The following is a 22,512-nucleotide window of genomic DNA, read 5'->3' on the forward strand; positions in this document are numbered from 1 at the left end:
AAGCGAAACAGAACAGTCAGATAAGTCAAACTTTAATCAACTCATTCTTCTTGCTTCCTCCACTTCTGTACCATTGATTCATTAATGCTGTATTCTCTCCCAGCTGCTCTATTCCCGTGTTGTTGCAGTATATTAATGACTAACCTCGTATTGTGGATGGATTATCTCAGTTGTTCTCCTGACTGAAGTTTGGTCCGTTTGCCGCATCCTGCCATGCGATTGCATTTGTCCCTAACCATCAGGAACCCTCACGTTAACTTTTATTGAGTGGAAAAAGTTATCGTTCATCCTCCAGTTTCACTATGTTTATGTTAGCGATCACGTAGCACATCATTATATACCAGCTAGCCCAACGTCAGTAACCCTACAAACGTCACTGCTGTTTAGTTTTCTGTCTTCATTTATGTCGGAAGTGATAGCAGAGCTGTACATTTGAATTTTTCCACAAATCTCTCAGTCAGAACATGCTATGTCATGTTTAAGTGGAAACTAGCGAGCTAACTTCCTGCTAACTTCCGTTAAATTTAATAAATTCTGTTTTCATGGATGCCTGGATGTTAAACCTAATTGTTATAACTGGTAAAGCATCAGCGCTGATCATTTTATTAAAGATGAAAGAGTTTAGACAGTTTTTAACTGTCAGTGATCCCGCACTGTTCGTTTGACTTTGGGACCTGAAGCAGACGGAGTTTTGGACCCAGATTACTCCGCGAGGCTCCTGACTATGGTAGCCGTAATGCTCCGACAATCCATCAAACGGTGCGGCTTTGTAGCTTACCAAAGTCGTACTAAAGCATTTTTTGACAGATTTTTGAGCGCCGTGTACTACATAAAATCGGTTCGAAGTCAGTAAGCACAACCAGAATTCATACATAAGGTGCACCGGATTATAAAGCGCACTGTCAATATTTGAGAAAATTAAAGGATTTTAAGTGCGCCTTATAATGCGGAAAATACGGTATGTTTAAAATTGGCTAAATTACTGTGGTGGTTACTATAGGTGCATAAAAGGGTCATTTTAGCACATTCGTATGTAGTTGCTTGACAGCATGATGATATCATACGCTTTCAAGGGCCAAGAATGGGCAAGTTTGGTTACGTCTGATCATACCGAAGATGTTAGTGGGAAAAACACACGAAAAAAGACAATATCATAATAATATGATATGTATTATAGCTTAGCTAAAAAAAAAATGTCACATGCACATGTTAATTATCCTTTATTATAATCTCATTGTTTAACTGTAAAAAAAGACCAAAGTTTAATTAAATAATCATGATTATAAAATGTTACAGTTTCAGGTAAAGTAAGATATTAAGGTGTATTTTGCAAATTTAACATTCAGCAGTCACGATGCTCAACAGCACATTTCTGACCTGCTCCTATTTGCATTTATATGCATACGATCTGTATATTCAAAGGAAGGAGAGCAGGCACAGATGATCATCTGAGAGATGATGGATGGCAGTACTCTTTATGGATCACTTCACTATCCATCTCTTCATGCTCAAACTTTCATGCACGCACTTGGATTGTCAAGGTGGTAGTGGCTCACAAAGTCATTCATGTTGTGTGTAATACTGATAGTAGTTTGTGCTGGGGTCATATCCAAAGATGAAAGGTGTCTTGGTGGATTGGCTGTCTGAAACTGATATGATATGAGTGAGGATCCTTGTTTTCACTGAGCTGTGGAATGAGTGATGCCACGGTGTGTTGCCTGCATATAAAACACACTTTTACCTTCAGCTTTCTGCCCAAACAAATGTCACAGCAATTAAGGGGAAGTCTCAAACTCCCTCATTTGTGACAAAATGCCTTTTTCTGCTTTCAGTACAAAGTCTGAACATGAGGGCTTTTTTTCTCACATTTTAGTGCCACACATCAGAGAGCTCAAAAGACGTTTCATGTACTTTAACTACTGGACACACACATAGACCGGTGAGAGGTTATAAATGACAGTCGCTAATGTACTTTTCTAAACCATGAAAAACATGCACATTTACACCATTACAAGAAAAAGTAGTTGAAATGGAGATAGAAAATAAATGTATGCTACACATTTAAACAGGGGGAGAGCAATTTTACGTCTTCTTTCAGAGCAAAGAGATGTGGACACTTCTCACACAGCATTGACAACTGAGGTAAACAGTCAACAGTGGACTTCGACACATAGGGAAAAACTGCTGTCCAGACAGTAGCAGAAACACAACAGCAATTATGGGTACATTTGATGGTTTTGATCTTCCTTGACTGACTTAAATATTTTGTCTTACAGCAGCCAACATATGCTCTTGAACTGGGAGGGGTAAGAAAGCAGAACTCAGTTGACTGTAATCTATTGTCATGTAGTGGCCAATATTTTACACACTAACTTTAAAACTGATTATTTTCTCAAAGAGAAACAGGCAACGCTTTACCCTAATCTATACCACCCCACAACATCTTCTTACTTGTACCAGTAGTTGTACGTTAGCAATCCTGACTTGCAGCTATAGTGAATAGTGTAATCCAGCGGTCCCCAACTCCCGGGCCTCGGACCGGTACCGGTCCGTGAGTCGTTTGGTACCGGGCCGCGAGAGATGAGGCTCAGGTGTGAAATGTGTGGTTTTCAGGGTTTTTATCGGTTTTCAGCGTTATTTTGTTATCGTTTTTATCATTTACTCGGTTTTCCTGGGTCTTTCCACCTGTGTTATGAATAACTCTTCTATTTTTCAGTAGCGGTACTAGTTTTATTTTGTTGTATTTATCCGCGACACCTTAAAGGCCGGTCCGTGAAAAAAAAAAAAGGTTGGGGACCGCTGGTGTAATCCACTGCTTATGCATTGTCAGACCCAAAGACAGCCGACGGAAGGGCTGCCTGAGGGCACTGAGGCTATTCACAATCATTTTTCTGACTGATTATATTTGCATATTCTGTCACACATGTGCAAATTGTACTTGCGTTTTTGACCCTGTGCAAACCTCAGTACACTTGAGCATTTGAATCTGTGATTCACTCTGTGATTGCAGTTAAATCTGAGTACCCACATAGAGACTGAGGCACACTTTCAAACGTTTTGCACACATTAATATGCCATAATCATACACCAACACCTAAAACCAGCAGTATTTCTCTTTTTTTTTTTTGCAGAGTTCATTCTTCTGCCTATTATTTTGCAACCTGTGATAACTAAACTCTGCTTCTCAGCTTCTGTGAGAAAGTTCTCCAACTTCATCTGTCTTGCTTTTGGCAAGATGTAATTGGATTAGGGAGGGTGAAGGAAAGCAACTCCTTGTGGTTTACTCTCGTCTTCTTCTAGTATCTTATAAACAACAGGAGCAACGGGAGAGGAAATTAACTTATGGTGGCAGATCATCTCTCGCTCTCTCGCTCTGTCCTTCCTATCTTTTTTCTTCATGCTTCCCTCTCCCCCTCACTGTGCTTTTTCAGTTTGGCTGGAGCTGACGGTGATTACAACTCATTAAACACCCTTCACGCACTTGTCTGGCTGAAATGAACAAACAAAGGATTTAATCCAAAATAGGCAAAAATGCAGCCTTGACTCTGGCGTGCCGGGATCAGGGGATGAGTAAGGAGAGTAAACAGGAGACATACTTTAAGGTGTGCATGGAATAAAGTGGCAGAATGAGGATGGAGTGAGATGTAAGTAGTGGAGAAGATGGCTGGAGGGATTACATGCAGTAGGAGGAGAGGCAGTGCTGGGGAGGTAAATAGCTTACACTAATTCTTAAAAGAGAAGGTTGTTCAAGCTGTGAAAATGAGTTAGAATTGCCCTCGCAGGTGTAATGAGTTTTTCTTTCTGTCTCGAGCTTTATAATGCACACCCTCCAGTAACACCTGAGGTGATATTATGCTCCACAGCCGAACAATGCAGTTGGAGGTAATTAGAATTCACGCGCGCAATTATGTTGTCAGATATAATGCTAATACCGTGGTAAATGAAAGAGATCAGCACTTTGCTCACGTAACAGTGGGGGGCATTTTATTTTACGTTTTTCATCCAGCGAAATCCAGAGAGTTTTATGGAGCATTAAAATACCAGAAAAATCACTTTTTAGTTAGATGGAAAAATACTTCACTGAACACCACAAGTTCACGTGTCTTGTAATACAGTTAGGTTCAATTTGTTGGGGGATATGAGATGTATAATATTTATGGTGTATTCTCCTATGTAATTATGGTGCAAAATTTCCCACATGCATCTACGTTGACCTTTTGTGAGTAAAATCTAATTAGACTTTGCAAAGTTCTGGAAAGCATGCATGGCTAAAGCAATGCTCATTTTCTGTACAGCCATCTGTAATCTGTAGTCTGCCTTGACATTTAGAAGAGGATATATTAAAAAAAAAAAAAAAACAGCTGCGTGTCGGTGAAACCTCGTCATCATTGCCATCAAATAGATGCATGACTATATAAGTTTTCAAGATTTAATGTCTCATAGAAGCCGATTCTGCTCCAATCACATAGGCAACGATGATAAAATACACAATTTTCTGACATCAGCATAAATGATCTATAAAAAAAGTATAAGTCAGCATGTTTTATAAAAACTTCATAAAAACCTCTGAATTGTAGTGTAACCCTTGCCCTTCAGAGGGAGTTCTGAGTGTCATGTTTAGGCTGTGTGCAGGCAGAAATGGTAAAATGGAAGATCCAAAGTACAGATAAAACGTGAACTCCAAAAACAGATCAAAATAACAACCTTCAGAAATACAAAGAATAAACTTGGGCAGTCAGGCAGACAGAACACACAGCATGAATGAGGGTAGATCGCGACAGTGACACAGAGAAACTTAAATACACAGAGGGAGCAATTGGGGAATGGGAAACAGGAGGGAAACACAGCTGGGACAAATCAGTGCTAAAGAGACAAAGGAAGCAAAACCTGATACAATAACATGAGACACAGACTTTCAAAGTAAAACAGGAAACATAACACAGAGACGCAGACTTGACACAGGGATACAGCAGACAGGGGAGACAGCAACTATGGATCACAGACAGAAAACCAGAACACTAAAACTCAAACAAAACCCACACAGAGAACCTAAACTAAGAATAATCCTATAACCCATAAGACAAAGCTAGAATATAATGAAATAAACAAAATCAAAGAACCAAAAACACAACACGGGGCTGACGACCCAGGCACCCTAACACTGAGTGCTCTTGTTGATCATGAAATACCTCATCACTGTGAGCCACAGTTAATATGAAAATGCTCAGTGATCTCTCCAAGCAGCACTAATGGTGATTACAGTGTCTGTATTGATTATTGTGGTGAATCAGTCTGATTCTGAATCAGCAGACAAAAATTGGCACCACTGCCAGTAAACTGTCCCGATCACCTCTTTTTCACCCGCACTGTGGCAGCACTTAATCTAGAAACTGCATTTATGTCCATGAAAAACAAGGCCTGCATCATGCTGAGTTCTCAAAGTGTGAGTTAGATCATGAAAGTGTCAATGAATTGGCGCCACAGTGGTGGGAAAGAGGTGTAAGAAAATACTTTCTGGATGTCGTGAACTGTTTGTTGCCACCAAACACGCTAAATAATCTGATCACTTGTAATTTTGTGACATGAAGTTCGATCCAATTTCAAATGTGACGTTTTTATTTTCTCTCCTCAGCTCTGCTGCTTCTGTACGACGTCACCAACAAAGCATCCTTCGATAACATCAGGGTAAGATCAAACTCGCCTGCTTGTCAGTTGCACCTCATTTCTATTCAGGTTCTGAAAGAATGTTGTTTCATTTATGCTACGCAAAGTGGTCTGTGTATCATCTCATTCACAAGCAAGGATGATATGGGCAATGTCTCTCGCCCTATTGTACCTGGGATAGCCCCCCCCCCCCCCCCCCCCCCCCCATGAGGCAATGACAAGGATAAGTGGAAGAGAATGGAGGGATGGATATATGGATGATACAGTGGCTAGGCTTGCTGTCAAATTACCCTAACCCTCAGGTGGAGGGAAGCTCCTCACCAGGAGTCAGAGCAGTCAGAGGGACTTTTACTCCAAGAGTGACGGCCAAACATCTGCAAGGAGCTTGGAGAAATGGAGATGTTAGAGCTAAGTTATTAACAATGTGGGTCACATATAGCCCACTTTGAGCTCAAGTGGGCCAGACCAGTGAAACTCCCCTTTATGTTAGTGTAACAAATTTTAACTACACATTTAATGAGAGCTGTCTGGATAAAAGAAAAAGACGTATAGTTTCAGCAGTAGGTCTCAGTTTTTTCTACATGATAAAGTAATGCTGCTGGAAGAAGTCTGTCAGCATAATTAATATCTGGCTTAAATTGTAAGAAATAAATGTGTAAAATTAAAGAAATCATTCTGTTAGCTCGTTGCCCAGACTCCCAAAAATAGAAAGTTTTTGGTAATTCATGAAAAATGTCCTCGTTTTTTTGGAGGAAAGGTTGTTTCTTTTTTCTTTTTTCATTTCTTTTTTTATTTCTATGTATATTTCTAGATATTTCTACAGTAAGTGCAACAATGCAAAGATTTCTGTTTAATTGCTTATTTATCAATTAGTAAAATTGGTGTGATTGACTGTGGGCAATGTCTAAAACATTAAGAAAGGTTGTAAAACACAGTTAAAGGTCCAAAAATTGATGCCTTCTTTCACATTTTTCAAAGCATCAAGTGGGCCGGACTGGACTCTTTGGTTGTCCTAATTCTGCCCCCCCAGGCCTTATATTTGGCACCCTGTGTTACATTTGGGTTGGTCTAGCACTCAGATGTATGTGTAAGCATGTGCTCTCACACATAAAAACAGAATTCCACAGGATGCTTAGCTGGATTATCTCTGCCTTGCAAACGTAAGCTCCTCCTGAGGTAGGGACATCTGCTCATTTTTAATGACATGCTGCCTTCGTGACCAGCCGGCGGGTACGAGACATGATAAATAGCTTTATTATATGTTACTGAGACTTAGGAGGTCGTTTCATTATTCATTGACTTTCCTCCCACGTACTGGCAGTCGGCTGTATCTCTGAACATCAGCTCCTGTCTACTTCTAAATTGTTTCTTTTCATGTAAACAAAGCAGAAAAGCACAAAGATATCATTTGTGTCTGGTAAAAAAATTGCATTTGATTACATTAGTTTTCAAAGCCGTCTTCAAAGTTACGCCATAAAATCTCCGATACTTGCTCATGCTCAGACCGGGGATCAGATGAAAGCGACGGTGATGATGATAGGAGAGCTGAGGATGACCAATGTAACACCAAATGAAGGGAGGGGACAAAGTTGAAGAGCATAGGGGTGCAGATTACAAAAGCTTTATCTCTCCCTTTGAAGTGGCAGCCTGTCTGTCACCCAAACTCAGTTCCCACTGTGATTTTCCAGCCATTTCTTGCCCCATTTGGTGCCACTCCCCACCGTGCCTTGTAGGTGCATGATTTTCCTTTGATTAACACGGGGTAGAGTTAAAAGCAGGAGATGGCCATTTAAAAAAGCGAGTGTCTTTCACATCAGGCAGAGGAATGGTTCCACAGCCATCTGGCAGGTCTGATCCACTTACACCTGATGTGTGTGTGTGTGTGTGTGTGGATGGATGTGCGGGGCTACCGGTGTGACCTCAGCATGCACTCGCACTCATACAGGTGTGTGTCTGTGTAGGTGTGCAAATGGCTTCATTAGCAGCGGAAGGAAGAGGAGTCCCTAGAGAGAAAGAGACACAGAGCTTAGCTTCTGTCCAAACAGCCGCTCACCGTCATTATGCCTGCATTTAAATAGCTCTCGGTTGGGGATATGAAACCTTGGATACTAACAACAAATGCCCAAACCAACCATGGATAACCCTAACTTTCAGGGGTCCCCTGTCTCGTCTGTCACATTCACTTTTAGCCAGCTGGTTGTTACTGGTCTCAGCCATCAGCTTCTATTTGCTGCATCAGGTTTTCGAGCTAAATTTTGGGGCTACATCACCCTGATGTCACCCTGACACGTACTGTTAGGAAAGCGGTCAGCCTGTTCTTTTGAGGTTTATCAGCCTCTAGAATCAATTGATGATTAGATTACAGTAACAAGTGGGAGCTCTAAATGCAGCAGAAAAATTGGTTTGGAAGTAATGTTCCTGTGTTATCAGTAATAGACGAATTAACTCCAAATGATACCAGTAAATTCTAAAGGAAAATGTCAGGACATCTCTGGTACAGGAGATGTCCTGACATCTAGGCCCCATTGTACCATTTATCTGTGAAATGAATCTCAAGGGGAAGTGGGTGTTGTATCTATGCAAAGTTCACAAGACGCTCTGTTGAAGAAGAACAAAGGTTTGGACTGTCAAATGTCAAAATGTCAAAGATTCTTCCAACAGAAATCTTGTCGATTGTCCATGAACGATACAGAATTTAATGTTCTGAGCACTAGATTAGGATAAGATTCACAGGCTATACAGGCCTGAGTTAGCATAAAAATGTTCAATGTTACAGTTCATGACAGTAAAAAGACAAAAAGACGAGTATGGCTTTTTAAAAAAGGTTCCCAGGGGAAAGGCTCTTCTCTCTGAAAAGAAAATGACATCATGGGTTAGACTTGCAAAGATGCATCTGAACAAACCACAAGACTTCTCAAACAATGTCGTTTAAGAATATGAGACCAAAGTGATGTTTGATCATAATGCGTACACGTTTGCTGTAAACCAATCACAGCATATCGATACTAGAGATGGCACGATACCACTTTTTTATGTCCGATACCGATACCGATATCATAAATTTGGATATCTGCCGATACCGATATGAATCCGATAGTGTGTTTTTTAATCAACAAAACTGTTTTTTAAATATCTTGCTGCATTTTGTATAAGTTCATACTCAAGTTTAAAACAACAACTACACTAAAGCTATTCTGTTATACCTGTATGCAAAAAAAATATTTCATAGTTCAGCAATACTGATCAATCTAATAAACTTAAACCTACTCCATCCTCCCTATTCTGGTATTTTAAAGAGTACTTAGCATAAATATTAAGCAACCTAACTAATAGGGTTCCAACTCCCAGCAACAACAAAAATAAATAAATAAAAAATAGGGAACCACCCCTCACGCTCCACCTCATGATGCTTAATCGACGTAATCAACCTTAATTTGATGCAGTGTGAAAAAAAATGCACAGAAATCAATTATTTTTCAAGAAATATTAAATAGATTCAACATCTTTCTTCAACAAAATTGCAGACTGCACAGATGGTACCTTCCCAAAGGAAAAAGTACTATAGCTTACTAGGGTATATATATTAGACTTAATAGTCACTATATACAGTAATTGACTTCTATTCATTTTACATCAAATTAAAACTTTGGGTGTCAGATAATTATTTATTAAAAGCTAGACATTTTAAATGAGAATAAGAAAGAAAAGTATGTCTTTGTGCCCCCTTTTCCCTGTTAATGCCCTATCGGCCCCCCTGGCTAAACTTTGCTAGATCCGCCCCTGCACAGTTACCAGCGTCAGCTACGTAGAAAAAGATCCTGGTGTAGAAAGAAATATTAAATACATTCTAACAACAGCTGATCAAGCTTAAACGTGCTGCTGTTGTTCAGCCGCTGGTTTCCTCTTTCTGGTGCAAAGTGGGCCAAAAACAAACCAGAGAGACGGACTCGCGACAGAAAAGCCGATCAGCTGATCGTTAAATGGTAATGGTAAATGGCCTGTATTTATATAGCGCTTTACTAGTCCCTAAGGACCCCAAAGCGCTTTACATATCCAGTCATCCACCCATTCACACACACATTCACAGTTAAGCAGTTTCACCATTGAAGTAGCAGCAGGAGAGGCAGTCGCTTGTTAAGCTTAACGCAGGAATGCTTTACAAACATTCAGAGATGGACTTACACACTTGCTTTACTTCTCTCGGGATAACTTTGTCGGAGATGAAATGCCGGGTTGCTAGCGAAGCTCCAAATGCTATCCAGACCACCTACAGGTCCCGCATGCCACAGCCGCTCTATCACGTGATGCATACTGCTCCGACGTGCTAACATTCTGAGGTGAGTTACGGCGTGTTGCAAGTTTTGTGAGGTGCTTTCGTGATATTTAATGGATCGGATTACATTTTTTATTTTTCTCCGATATCCGATCCAGTAATTTAGGTCAGTATCGGACCGATACCGATACGTAATATCGGATCGGTCCATCTCTAATCGATACAAACACCTCATATCAACTATCAAGCATGGCGGTGGAGGGATGATGATTTGGGCTTTTTTTTTTGCAACCACAGCACCTGCCTGGGTACATTGCTGTCATTAAGTTGACCATGTATGTTTTATTTATTGTACGCAACAACACAATCTACAGCAAATCTACAACAAAAGGGCTTAAAAAGAAAAGATTAAAGGTGTTTCAATTGCCTGGCCAAAGATCTTACATTGATTGAAATACTGTGGTTGAAACCTTCAGAGAGCTGCTCATAAACAAATAACCCCAAACATCAGTGAACCAAAGTTATGCTGTAAAGAAGAGTGCACCAAAATCTCTCCCAAACGATGTGCAAAGCTGATGAAGTTATAAAGAAAGTATCACTCCAAGTTGTTGCTGCTAAAGGTTTTTCTCGTTTGTTTAGTGTTTCACAGGTCTGCACATCCAGTGAGGAATTTAAGGGGCTCACAGAATTTGGTGAAGGGAGCTAGTGGATGTTTTTTCTCTTTAGTGGTCTCTGTGTTAATTTTTGCTGTGGATATATTTTCATCATGCCGTATATGTCTTCTTTTAAAATGCAAGTTTATATGAGTGATACCTTGGTCAGGTCTCTCTTGAAAAATATATATATATTTTTATCTCAGTGAGACTTTATGGTAAATAAAGGGGGAGAAGGCTCAATAGGAAAATCATAATGAATACCCAAGGCACTAACCCTTTCTTTTCTTTCTACTTGAGTGCCACGAGTTTACTGTCAGTCAGAGAGCTGAGTGCAGCATACACACAAAACATTGCTCCAACAGCCTGCAGGCTTGTTCATGTGAAGGGCAGCTCCTTGCACCACCCCACACATACACAGCATGATTGTTAAATTCACTAAATATTCACATTAGCCATTAGGAGAGAGGAGCTTAGCTGCTTTGCTGTAGTCCATGTTTTTTTGTGATCCCTCAGACTATTCGTCACTCTGTTAGGAGTCTGGAGATGGTTTCCTTCATGTGTTCACAGTGTGTTGGTCGGTACAGCTCAAACCTGATGAACATCCACAATTGTATCTCTTTCTTTTTTTTTTTTCTCTTTTTGGAGTCCTCAGAAATTTAATTTGTTCCTGTCATGATTAATTTGCCCCAGCATGTGTTTGTGAACATTATCCTCACTTAGATCCTTGTTCTTCAAATTAAAGCCAGATTGTCATCGAGGTAAACATCTAGCTGTAATTTTACACTTAAACCAATGGACTTAAATTCATTTAATCTGTAATATTGCATTGTTTTCCTTATATCTTTTTGTCAATATTATTCATCTTATTTAATAGATTTCTCTCTTTTAACGTTTAGAACTTGAAAATCTGTTGAGTTGTTTGGTTATACAGTATTCTGCAAAATTCTTGATTCTAATGCACTTGAAAGAAAATATTTGGAATGATCGCCTTTATTCTTCTGGACTCTCTTAGGCAAACTTTCTTGTAATTTCTCGAAGCAGTCTTCAGGAATAGTTCTCCAGTCTGCTTGATTGAGATTCAAAGCTTTTGTTTGGATGTTTGCTGACTTTTGTTCTGTTCTTCTTGCAGCCTGTTACAAAGTATTGAAGTCTAGGCTCTGAGGAGGTCAGTGTTGGAAAGGTTACGTTTAAAATGTATTCCACTACAGATTACAGAATACATGGTGCCAAATGTATTTTGTAACGTATTCCGTTAAGCTACTCAATGAGAGTAACGTATTCTGAATACTTTGGATTACTTAATATATTGTCATGTTTTTTACAACTACATGAATGTACTATTGCTGTGTGATTTATTACTATTACTGAAGGCTTTGGCCTTGGCGAACAGTGGATGAACTGAAAAATACATCTCTCAGGTCCTGTGTGTGGTCTTTACTCAATTTGTTTGCTATTTCTTAAGGACTTGCTAAGTTGTCTGCTATATATAGATACAACACTGAGTCATACCTTGAATTAGATACCTTTTTTATGCTTGAACAGTCCATAGTTTAGTTTTAAGAGACTTAACAGACAAAAATCCAATGAAATGATCAAGTATAAGGACAAGACTGAAAATGAGATGTTTTCTGTGTCTGTACCAGAGCAGACACAAATAATGTTTCCCACAGCAAAATTACATATTATAGCTAACTATGACATTATCCTCTCAGAAGCTACAAGAAGGTACGTAATTTATTTTTAATGAGTGAAAAGTGACATTATTTGTGTGCCTCTTTATCATAGAGTCAGCAGTAGGTACATTAGAAAGTCTGTTTTGTTATCAGTTTGTGCTGTCTTCTTCAGAAAGGCCCACAGCTACATGAAATGCTCGTGGGTCTTGTTTCACTTCCCAGTTGTGCAGAGAGCCATGGGCGCAACTCAGATCGGTCTGCCGGGTTGTTGTTATGTTATGTTGTTATGTTATGTTATGTTGCTATCAAAGCCAGAGAAACAGGGAAGAGCCACCAGAAAACTTTAAAAATTAGAACTGGAGATTGAACTATAAGAGGAGAAATACAAACAGTATTAAGCTATACGCTGAAGCATCAGGCATGACTGGCCTGATTTGTTGAATTATTTCTTGCTTAATTTAACTTTATGAAGCCGTAGCACTGTTATCGTTTCACATCAGAAGATAAATCCTCATTATCCTGACATGATTTTACTCCAGATTATACAGAGCAATTTGTCATGTGCGGTGTTACTTGTATAACGCATCCAGCCTCCTCTAAATGGAGCGTCGTTGTTTCTGAGTGTTTGAGTGTTTTTGTAGTTATCAGCATCAGTTCAAAAAGACAAAAACAAAAAACCAGCTTTAATGCTTCAGAGCAGATGCAGACACAGTAGGATGCTAGTGGACAGCTGGAGTGTGTGTATATGTGTGTGTCACGAATATACTGCGAGCCCTAATCCCTTCAAAGAGAGCACACCTGCTCAGCACAGTGAGCCACGACAATCTGAGAAACAGGCACCCACGCAAAGGTAATTTGGGTTCATTAGTGTTCATTAGTTCTAATTACAATAATCGAGGTGCAGACACCCACACTCCCTTGTTTTTATTTGTACTATGTATTGTATAAGGTTCATGGGGCACTGTATGCTTCGCTCTTACCTGCAGGATTTGTAGTATTTGGCTGTTGTGGGAGCAAGAAATCTCCCTGGGAGTTGTGCCATCATTAGCAAGCAATGTCAGCTAATAGTAGCTACCCTGGTAAGCAAGGTGCAAATGGTAAATGGCCTGTATTTGTACAGTCCCCTAGGGACCCCAAAGCACTTTACACACCCAGTCATACACAGGTGGAGGCAAGCTACAGTTGTAGCCACTGGGGCAGACTGACAGAAGCGAGGCTGCCATATCGCGCCGTCGGCCCTTCTGGCCAACACCAGTAGGCGGTAGGTGAAGTGTCCTGCCCAAGGGCACAACGACCGAGACTGTCCGAGCCGGGGCTCGAACCGGCAACCTTCCGATTACAAGGCGAACTGCCAACTCTTGAGCCACGATCACCCCACAGGTTCTCCTAAACAGTGCACATCTGTTTGTGTAAATGAGAGCAATTTTTACTTGTCACATTTGCATTTCATTGAGGAGCAATATAGCGAAAAGAGGATTTATTTCTATTTGCAGTCATTTGTATTTTCCACACCTTTCATATGTGTGTGGAACACCTGCTTGCCATTACACTGTTTAAGGAGGAGTTGTGGCTTATAGCAGCTGGACTATCAACTGATGTAGGCTGTCATTACCTTCATCTGCTATCAGCTGATATAATGGGATTGCTAACCAAGCTTGATTCACACAACTCAAGTTACCTGTGGTCTCTCCACGACCACCACTACCCCATATTTGTCATAAATAAGAACATTATGTAGTTAAAATGAGAAATGTTTTTGTAACAGGCTGTAGACTTATGTATTTCTACTCTAAAGTTGGCCTTTTTTAATGAGGGACTTTATCGGCATAAGCCAGACCAAATCGTCAAGATGCTATTTAACTGCCATAGTGACACGTTAAAGCACGTAAGTTATTATAACTGCAGTCTATGCAACAGTGTGTACAAATATAGGACTTAAACAGCTCTGTACTAAATATAATGTTCCAATTAACACTGTATGCATTTTGAGAATTTTACATTTAGTTGTCTAAAAATGTAGTTGCAGTGAACGGTGAATTTGTTTTTATACTAGCAGTACTTCTGTTAGTGAAGCAAAAGAGTTTTCCATGGGTTCTTCAAACAAGCCGTTTAAAGCTACATATTTAATAACTGGTTAAAACCATTTATTGTTGGGATGGAATTACAAGTGATACAAGAAGTTTGAAGATCATCTATTCAAGCTTTAACTGAGATAAATGTAGTCATGTGGCGCACGCTGCTCTGCAAAGCTACTTCACTGCCCTGTATGCCACCCATGGTGTGAATCTATTAGCAGCAGTGCTTCAGAGTGAAGGCTGGAGAGCAACTTTAAGATAAGCACTGGAGACACAGTCCCCAGTGCTGTCCATCTATCATTCTCTCTCCTTTTGAGACTCTTTTCAATCTGTAATCGCAACTACAACTATTGTTATTGCTGTTTGACCGGTCTCTTTTTCCTCTATTCTGCCATTTTTATGTCTCTGTTTTACTGCCAGTACAATGTGCCTGCTGTAGAGAATTTAAAACCCGCAATTTAGATTGTTTATTTATTTTTTTTTTTCCAGTATTTGGAAGAAAGGGTGGCATCATAAGCTAATGCTTGCTAGCTTGGATGCCAAGGTGCTGTCCAGCCCACAGATGCATGAGTTGAAGAGATTCTCACATCAGAAAAATCTTTAAATCAATAAATCACTGAAGGCCTTTGTGTGGAGCGGAGGCTCTGTTGTTTAAACGATTACCTCGACAGTAGAGTAAAAATCGATGCGATGTACACTCAGTGTCAGCGGGCATGCTGCCAGCTAAACGTTCAGAGAGAAAGAAGAGGGCAAGACTATAGACAGCAGAAAAACTCTGTGCAAATAGAAGAAGTGGAGGTTTATTGCAATCTTTTTGCATATGCCGTATGGTACAACCTTAATACAATATCTGTTAATTTACTGAATGCTTAATGATTTCGCCCATGTATGCTGGCCCTGAAGCGTCCTTTCTCAGTGTGATGACTCCAAAGAAGTTTAGTCTAAGTTCTCATCTTTTTCTCATCTTTTCCTTCATTTTTGTCACATATCAATATGCTGTTATTTTGGTCATTGCTAATATTAAACAACGCGTCAAAGTTTTAAATGACCTTGTTGTTTGTACAATCGTACAAATGTATTTGCACTTATTCTAATTTATTTATTGTTTTATTCTTGGCTCTGCATGATCTCAGCACAAAATATCATACTTAACACCATCATCTCAGCTACAAAGTTCTGGCTGTGAGCACAGGAGCCACACCCATTCTTCTTTGCAGAACCTCTTAAGCTCCATTAGGTTGGATGGGGAGCGTCAGTGAGCAAACATTTTCAGATCTCTCCACATATGTTCAGTCAGGCTCTTTGCCACTGAAGGACATTCATAGACTGGTCCTGGAGCCACTCCTTTGTTATCTTGGCAGTGTGTTCATGGTCGTTGTCCTGTTGGAAGATGAACTTTTTGCCTAATTCTGTGCTCCACAGCGCGTTGGAGTGGGCTGTCATCAATGATGCTTGTACTTTGCTGCATTCCTTTTTCCTTCATCCCTGTCTAGTCTCCCGGTTTCTGCTACCAATAACATCTCTCTCCACAGAGCAATGCTGGAACTCTGTCAGAGTGATGTTCAGGTTCTTGCTCACCTCCCTGACCCTTCCACCCAGACACCAACAGGAAGTGTCCTGAAGGTGCCAAACTTCTTTAATGATGATGGAGGCCACTGTGCTCGTTGGACCTTCAGTGCTGCAGATATTCTTTTTTTTTTTTTTTGCACAATCCTGTCTCGGAAGTCTGTAGACAATCCCACTGACTTCATGGCTTGTTTTGTGCTCTAACATTTTTATAAATTTGGAAGAACTTTTTTTCCCTTTGTCAGTCACAGATGTTCTGTGCAGAATTTTAAGGTCAAAAATTAATGCAATTCGTTTTAAAATAAGGCTGTAACATGACAAAATGTGGAACAGCAGCTTTGTGAATACTTTACAGAGGCACTGTTTTTATCTACCTCAGTCTGCAGAAACCTCACATTAGTTTCAGATCTTTATACAGAGGGCAGATTGTTTTTAGTCTGAAGTTACCTTGTAGCAAATAATCGGTTCATTACCAGTTTGGACATCTGCAATAAAAAAAATACTATGTAGGGATATTGTAGGGAATATGTATGGAATCTGAAGCAATACTATAAAATAACCATAATGACAATGATTGAAGGGCCCTGTGTGTTTATGAGTATCGGTGTAAAGGACAGTCTAGTAAGTAAAATAAAAATACACCAGATAATTGTTTTCTTTTCCATCACAACCTCAACTTATAAAGGTTGATAATCTGCCCAATTTGCCTAATTGAGCTGCAAATCTGCCTCAAATGTCTCGAATGCTGCTGAAATAGAGAAAAAAATCATTTTGACTGGCAGACTGGGGTGGCAGTGCTTTGCTGTTCAAGGTCCTCTCCTTTGCCAAGTAGAACATTAACAATGCAGGCACACTCTCCAGCACTCTGCCAGTTTACGGCACCAAATCAAATAAATGTTTGTCCCTCTCCCTTTCCTTCTCTCTCTTTGACACACAAGCAAATTTGTTGATTTCCTCCATCTCCCCTCTCGAGCGTCGACACGTTCTCTTCTCTGTTTCTCCTCTGCTTATTTGCTCGCTCCCTTCTGTCGAAGCTGCATCTTCCTCAAACCAAGTTATCTTTTCGCACTCTTCTCCCACGATAGCAGTGGATTTTCTTTTCTTCTCTTTTCTGTCTTTGGCTGAAAACATTCCCGCCGTCAGCGCAGTTTATCAGACAGCAGTTAGAAAACAGCTTGAAATAGGCCAGTGTGTGTCCTATAAATATGTAAAAGACAAGAAATGGGCGATTAAGATGTGACATCCTTGTGGTAGTTGGCCACTAATTGGTTACTCCGCTTTTCAGGGGAATTTGACAGAAACTTTAATGGCTCCTTCTGTATTTGGCTCATTGCAGCGTGTGATGGAGCTGGAAGAGGAGCACACACATTCACACTAATGCCCCTGCATGTGCTGTTGCCTCGCAGCCATACACAGTGGCATTTACACATACACATGCTGTATTAAAAAACACACACGCAGAATCTGTACAAACCCAACAACAATGCTGTTTGCATATGTAGAGCAACCCAACTGTGCAAAGGGTGTTTTCTGTTTATTAAGATTAAATTAATTTTCAAGATGCAGCACCATGCTAACAAGACATACGATTAAATGAAATGTGAAGCAACACTCAGGAGGACCATTTGGCACCATAGTAGGTGGCAAAATATTCACCCAACCAGTTTTCTGGCAGCCAACTTTAAATGACATGTTGTGCTTCAGAAGCTTGAATTTACACCACAGTTTAAAGCAGCAGGTTCAGATGCTGCTGAGCAGGTGTACGGCTTTTCCTGGCTTTGTGTGCTTTGTACATAGATGATATCAAAGTGAGCATTAGGGTGGTCACAATACTAGAATTTAAACTCGATACCAATACCCAGAAAAATAAATACATTTCAACCCCATGCTGCAACACAACAGAAGCAATTGTGCAGACGTCATATCTTGAAAATGTAACTTTAACTAATTTTCCCAGTTATGAGTTAATCTTACACACTTTCTTTTTAAACCTAAGTTTAGATGTTTTCTTTGTTTTACAATTAAATAAATGTAATAACAGAACATGAGTGTAAAATGTATTTTAGGACCTACTAATAAACAAAGGATATGACAAATACCTGACATCAAAATAATTTAATTACTGTAGAAGAAAAGCATTCTGGTTAAAAGTTAAGATAAAGCTCGGTGTTAGTTATGCTAAAATATATAAGATATAAAAAGCAATATCTTTCACTATGAAGGATTAAACCATTTTAAATCTGACCTGAGCAGCTGGAAACAACAAACACATATAAAAAAGTTGAAAAGTTTATCATCTCTCTCATCTACCGTTCATACTGCTCTGCCTCAGTCTGCAGCTCTTTGCAGCCTCAGCTTTGCTCTTCAGGCCTGACATTCATCCATCTGATTTTGCTGTTCTGCTTCCCTTTATTTTCTCCAATTAGTTCTCCACACTCTGGACTCTTTTCCCAGTTCTATTACGGTTCCCCTGCTGCTCTGCACAGCCAGCAACCCACGCAGTCCATGTAGGCCTAACCTGCTCTGCCACAGTTCAATGTTTGAATTGCGAGGCCAGTTGCTGGACTTCTGGGAGAGAACTGTTCCCCAGTTCTTCGTGATACTTGGTTCAATGATGTGCCACATGTTTTCATGAAATATCTGGACCGGCTCGGTGCCCACTTCTACTACAAAACCATCTTGCTGTGGCTGCAGTATATGGTTGAGAATTGTCTTGTTCCCGTTTTTTTCCATCGTCGTCTGGATGGAGGAAAACCTATATATACTGTTCAGCACTGACTGTGTCTTTACGCATGTATAAATTGGTAATTCCATCCCAATACCAGGCTTTCAATTGACTGCCGACAACTTGTATGGCTCTGCTCCTCTTTAGTGAATGCAATCCATGTTTCCTAAAATAAATTCAGGTTTTAATTTCTTTATCTAAATAACAGTTTTCTACTTTGCCTCAGTAATGTTATGGATTCATTGGCCTGTTCAGGGTTAATTGCTCATTAACTGAAGGTGTCATAACTTCCGATTGTTCTGGGACACTTTAACCCCAGTTTTCCCTCTACCCTGTGTCCATCACTGGATTTTCTGGGAGAAACTGCTCTCGCTGTATCCTTAGACAATTAGTACATAGAATAAACATTCCCATTAACAGCGTTTAAGAAAGAGAGTATGTGTCTCTTCTTATGGTTATTTTTTTTCAGGTGATCTTATTACTTAAAACCTGTCCCTCCTCATCTGCCTTTCCATCAGCATGTTATTTTATTTTATTTGGACAGTTCTCCTGTGAATGCCCCGACACTATTTTATATTCTACATCTTATTTAATATTTAATTATTTAATAACAAAACAATACATAAATAATTTGGAAACAACATACTGGTTGTTTGCTTGCATACCCTTAATAGCAGGAGTTAGTTTTGAAAGGGTTTAAACCACCAAGTATAGCAACCGAGTACGGTTGCCAGGAGAACCGTCTTTCTCTTGGCAACCTTGTTTGTTCAGTCTTTTTCTCATTTTCTAGTTTTTCATTTTTCACTTTCATGAACTGTAAACTTTAACATACTGACGCCTGTAACAGCTGTATAGTTTACCTTCTTTTTGACAGCAGGCTGTAAACAGGATTTTTTCTGCTGTGAAACTCGGCATTTTAATTTGGGGGATACACGGGAACATTGCCACTCCAGGGACTACACTTCAGTGTGGGTTTAATTTTTCAGCCCTGATGTTGCTTCTTTGTTTTGGCATACCTGTCCATCAAGATGGGCAACTTTTACAATAGATAATGTAGATTTCTGCCACCACAACATTGTATAAATGTTATAAAATTGCATACATAATTATGCCCACACATTTAATAGTAAAAAGAAAAATTATGTGAAATGTTGTCACAATAAAATGGATTAGCAGCGATAAATTTGACTTGAATGAAGTTTGAAGGAGAAATCTCTGATTTGGCAAGTATGTCTGTATCCTGTGAAACAGCTGGGCTTAATGGACATTTAATGCAGTGACGTGTCATAATGGGCTTTAATAGACATCAATTTACACAAAAATCTTGTGTTGAGTGCTTAATTTAAATTCCATAACAAGATGCAACCTGGACGAGATACTGAACAGCTGTTTTTATTACTTCTAACATTGTAGTTTTCATGATTTCATTCGTACTGCTTTGGAACCAACAATAGGTTTTGTACCACTGACACATGAGCTAAATCCAAGCAAACATGTACACTTTAACACACGGATGCCCCAAACACACACACACACACACACACACACACACACACACACACACACACACACACACACACACACACACACACACACACTAACAGCTAATAAGTGTCAGTGTGCTATGCTTCTACAGCTCTCTTTACTCTGAAGGGATGAAAAGATTGCTTCCTCTCTGCCTAGTCCCTTATTTTTCAGTTTCTCCTTGCCATCTCATTTAGGCTCCTGGGACTTTTGTTATTTGTTACTCTTAAAGTTTCAGTTATTTTTCACTCAGTTTAAGTGAAACCTTAAGTCAGAGGTTCATTCCACCTCAAGACTTTCAGTTCACTTTATTTAGCAGGGTAAGAACACTGAGCCTCATTCACAAACAGAAATGTGTAAAAAACCTTTTCCATTAAATATGTCAGTGGCAGACTTTGTTCTTACGGCTGTGCCCGTGTAAGGCTACAGTCACACTATGGAAAACTGCTTAACAAATTTATTAGACCACCACCTAGTGTGAAGTTTATGCCAAAGCTGCCCTAAGTTATTGGTAATTATCAAAATTGTTTTATTTATTTAATTTACTGTATTATAAAAAAAGCAGGCTGCCCTTCTATTATTACTCTGCTGTAACTGAGACTTTAGTAAATGGAATTGGAATCACTGTGAGTCAATTCAAGTGATCGTGGTCTGCATAGTGCCGTGGACCATTTTCTCAGAAACAGGTTTACTTTGAACTGTATCCAGGAGAAAAATGTGGAGTTTCTGAAAAACTACAAACTCCTGAGAAAAAACTTGCAGCAGGTTCAGATTTGCATGCATATGCTGTGTGTGCTGTGTGTGGTATTCTGCAGTCTCATTGCTCACCTGCCTGCAGCGTTGCTTCCAGCCTGCACTGGAGTTTTCTCTCCTCTTTGCTCCAGACCCAGCAGCTCATCTCAGTGGACCAAACCCAGATTCACGCAATTCTATTAGACTCCATCTAAACTCTGTCTGCATTTTTAAAAAAATATTTCGCTTACAAAAGTAAACTTAAAGATTTCTTTGCCGTGGATTTTGCTGAAGTAGTAACAGATATTTCATGTGAAAAGCAGTTTCTGTGTTATCATTAATAGCATCAGTCTGTTTTAAAGCTTGCTACTGGTGTCTTCATTTTTTAGCATTTTTAAAAAGAGCTTAATTTTAATAAAGTTTCAGAAAAGTGTTGATTCTGGCTAAGATCACCAACTTTCACATTAAAAAAACCATACCAACATGTTTGAGCAGTTCTTGTAAATGACCACTTCCAAAGTGAGTTAATTAGAGCCCAACAGATATAAGGGTTTTAAGATTGATGCCCATACTGATCTTTATACAACCGTTGTAAGAGCTTAGTCCGCAATAAGTCAGACTTGTTCCCGGTGGTTGACGCCGATTCTCTTCATAATTGTTATGGACAGAATTTCTAGGCATAGCCAAGTGCTTTCCAAGCTTTCACTTGGATGGTCTCAGAATCTCATCTCTGCTTTTCACAGATGATGTAGTTATGTTGGCTTCATCGGGTGATGGCCTCCTCCCAAATCGAGGAGTTTAAGTATCTCGGGTACTTGTTCACAAGTGACGGGAGAAGGGAGCAGATCGACAGACACTGTGGCTGCAGTGATACAGACGCTGTACCAGTCCGTCGTGGTGAAGAGAGAGCTAAGTGTAAAAGCAAAGCTCTCAGTTTACCGGTTGATCTACGCCCCTACCCTCACCTATGGTCACGAGCAGTAGGTAGTGACCAAAAGAACGAGATTGTGGATACAAGAAGCATAAATGTGGTTCCTCTGAATGGTGGCTGGCCTCTCCCGTAGAGATAGGCTGAGAAGTTCAGCCATCCAGCAGGGTCTCAGAGTAGAGTCGCTGCTCCTCCACATCAAAAAGAGCCAGTTGAGGTGGTTCTCATAAGGATGCTTCCTGGGCGCCTCCTGTGTGAGGTGTTCCGGGCATGTCCCACCAGGAGGAGGTCCTGGGTTTATGGCCTGGGAACACCTTGGTGTTCCCCCGGATAAGCTGGGGGAGGTAGAAGATAAATGGATAGATGGAGCCATGCTGGGGGTGTGTGATTAAAAAATCCAATATATCAGCCAATATTTTTTTCAGGCACACAAAACATAAACAACATTTGCTATATGTAGTTTAATATATATAAGTGGAATTTTAAAATTACTGACATTTTTACTGTCACAACAGGCCAGCTCTGCCTGGATCAGCTGGTTTTTGTATTTGTGGTGTTCCAAGCAGAAGTTGCCTACACAGAAATTGCAGTGTGCCCTCATAGTAAACAAACTATGCAACATCAACACTTACAACACAGTTGAAGGGTGGCTCCTCTGTCTCTTCTTTACTTCTTAAATATTCATTTATGTGCAAT

The 22,512-nt window shown here is 39.9% G+C and overlaps 1 protein-coding gene across 1 annotated transcript in view; it reads left to right on the top strand.

The window, feature by feature from the left end:
- The window catches only part of LOC146568034 (ras-related protein Rab-26-like), a 126,285-nt gene that overhangs the window by 80,665 nt on the left and 23,108 nt on the right, over positions 1 to 22,512 (top strand). The window contains exon 5 of the mRNA XM_085283791.1: positions 5,633 to 5,685. Within this exon, the coding sequence (XP_085139917.1) occupies positions 5,633 to 5,685 (53 nt within the window). The remainder of the gene's footprint in view (positions 1 to 5,632; positions 5,686 to 22,512) is intronic.

Source organism: Mchenga conophoros, linkage group LG8 (assembly GCF_057382185.1).
Source record: "Mchenga conophoros isolate Kocher_MC1m ecotype Shallow Benthic linkage group LG8, M_conophoros_male_GT1.1, whole genome shotgun sequence".
NCBI lineage: Eukaryota > Metazoa > Chordata > Actinopteri > Cichliformes > Cichlidae > Mchenga > Mchenga conophoros.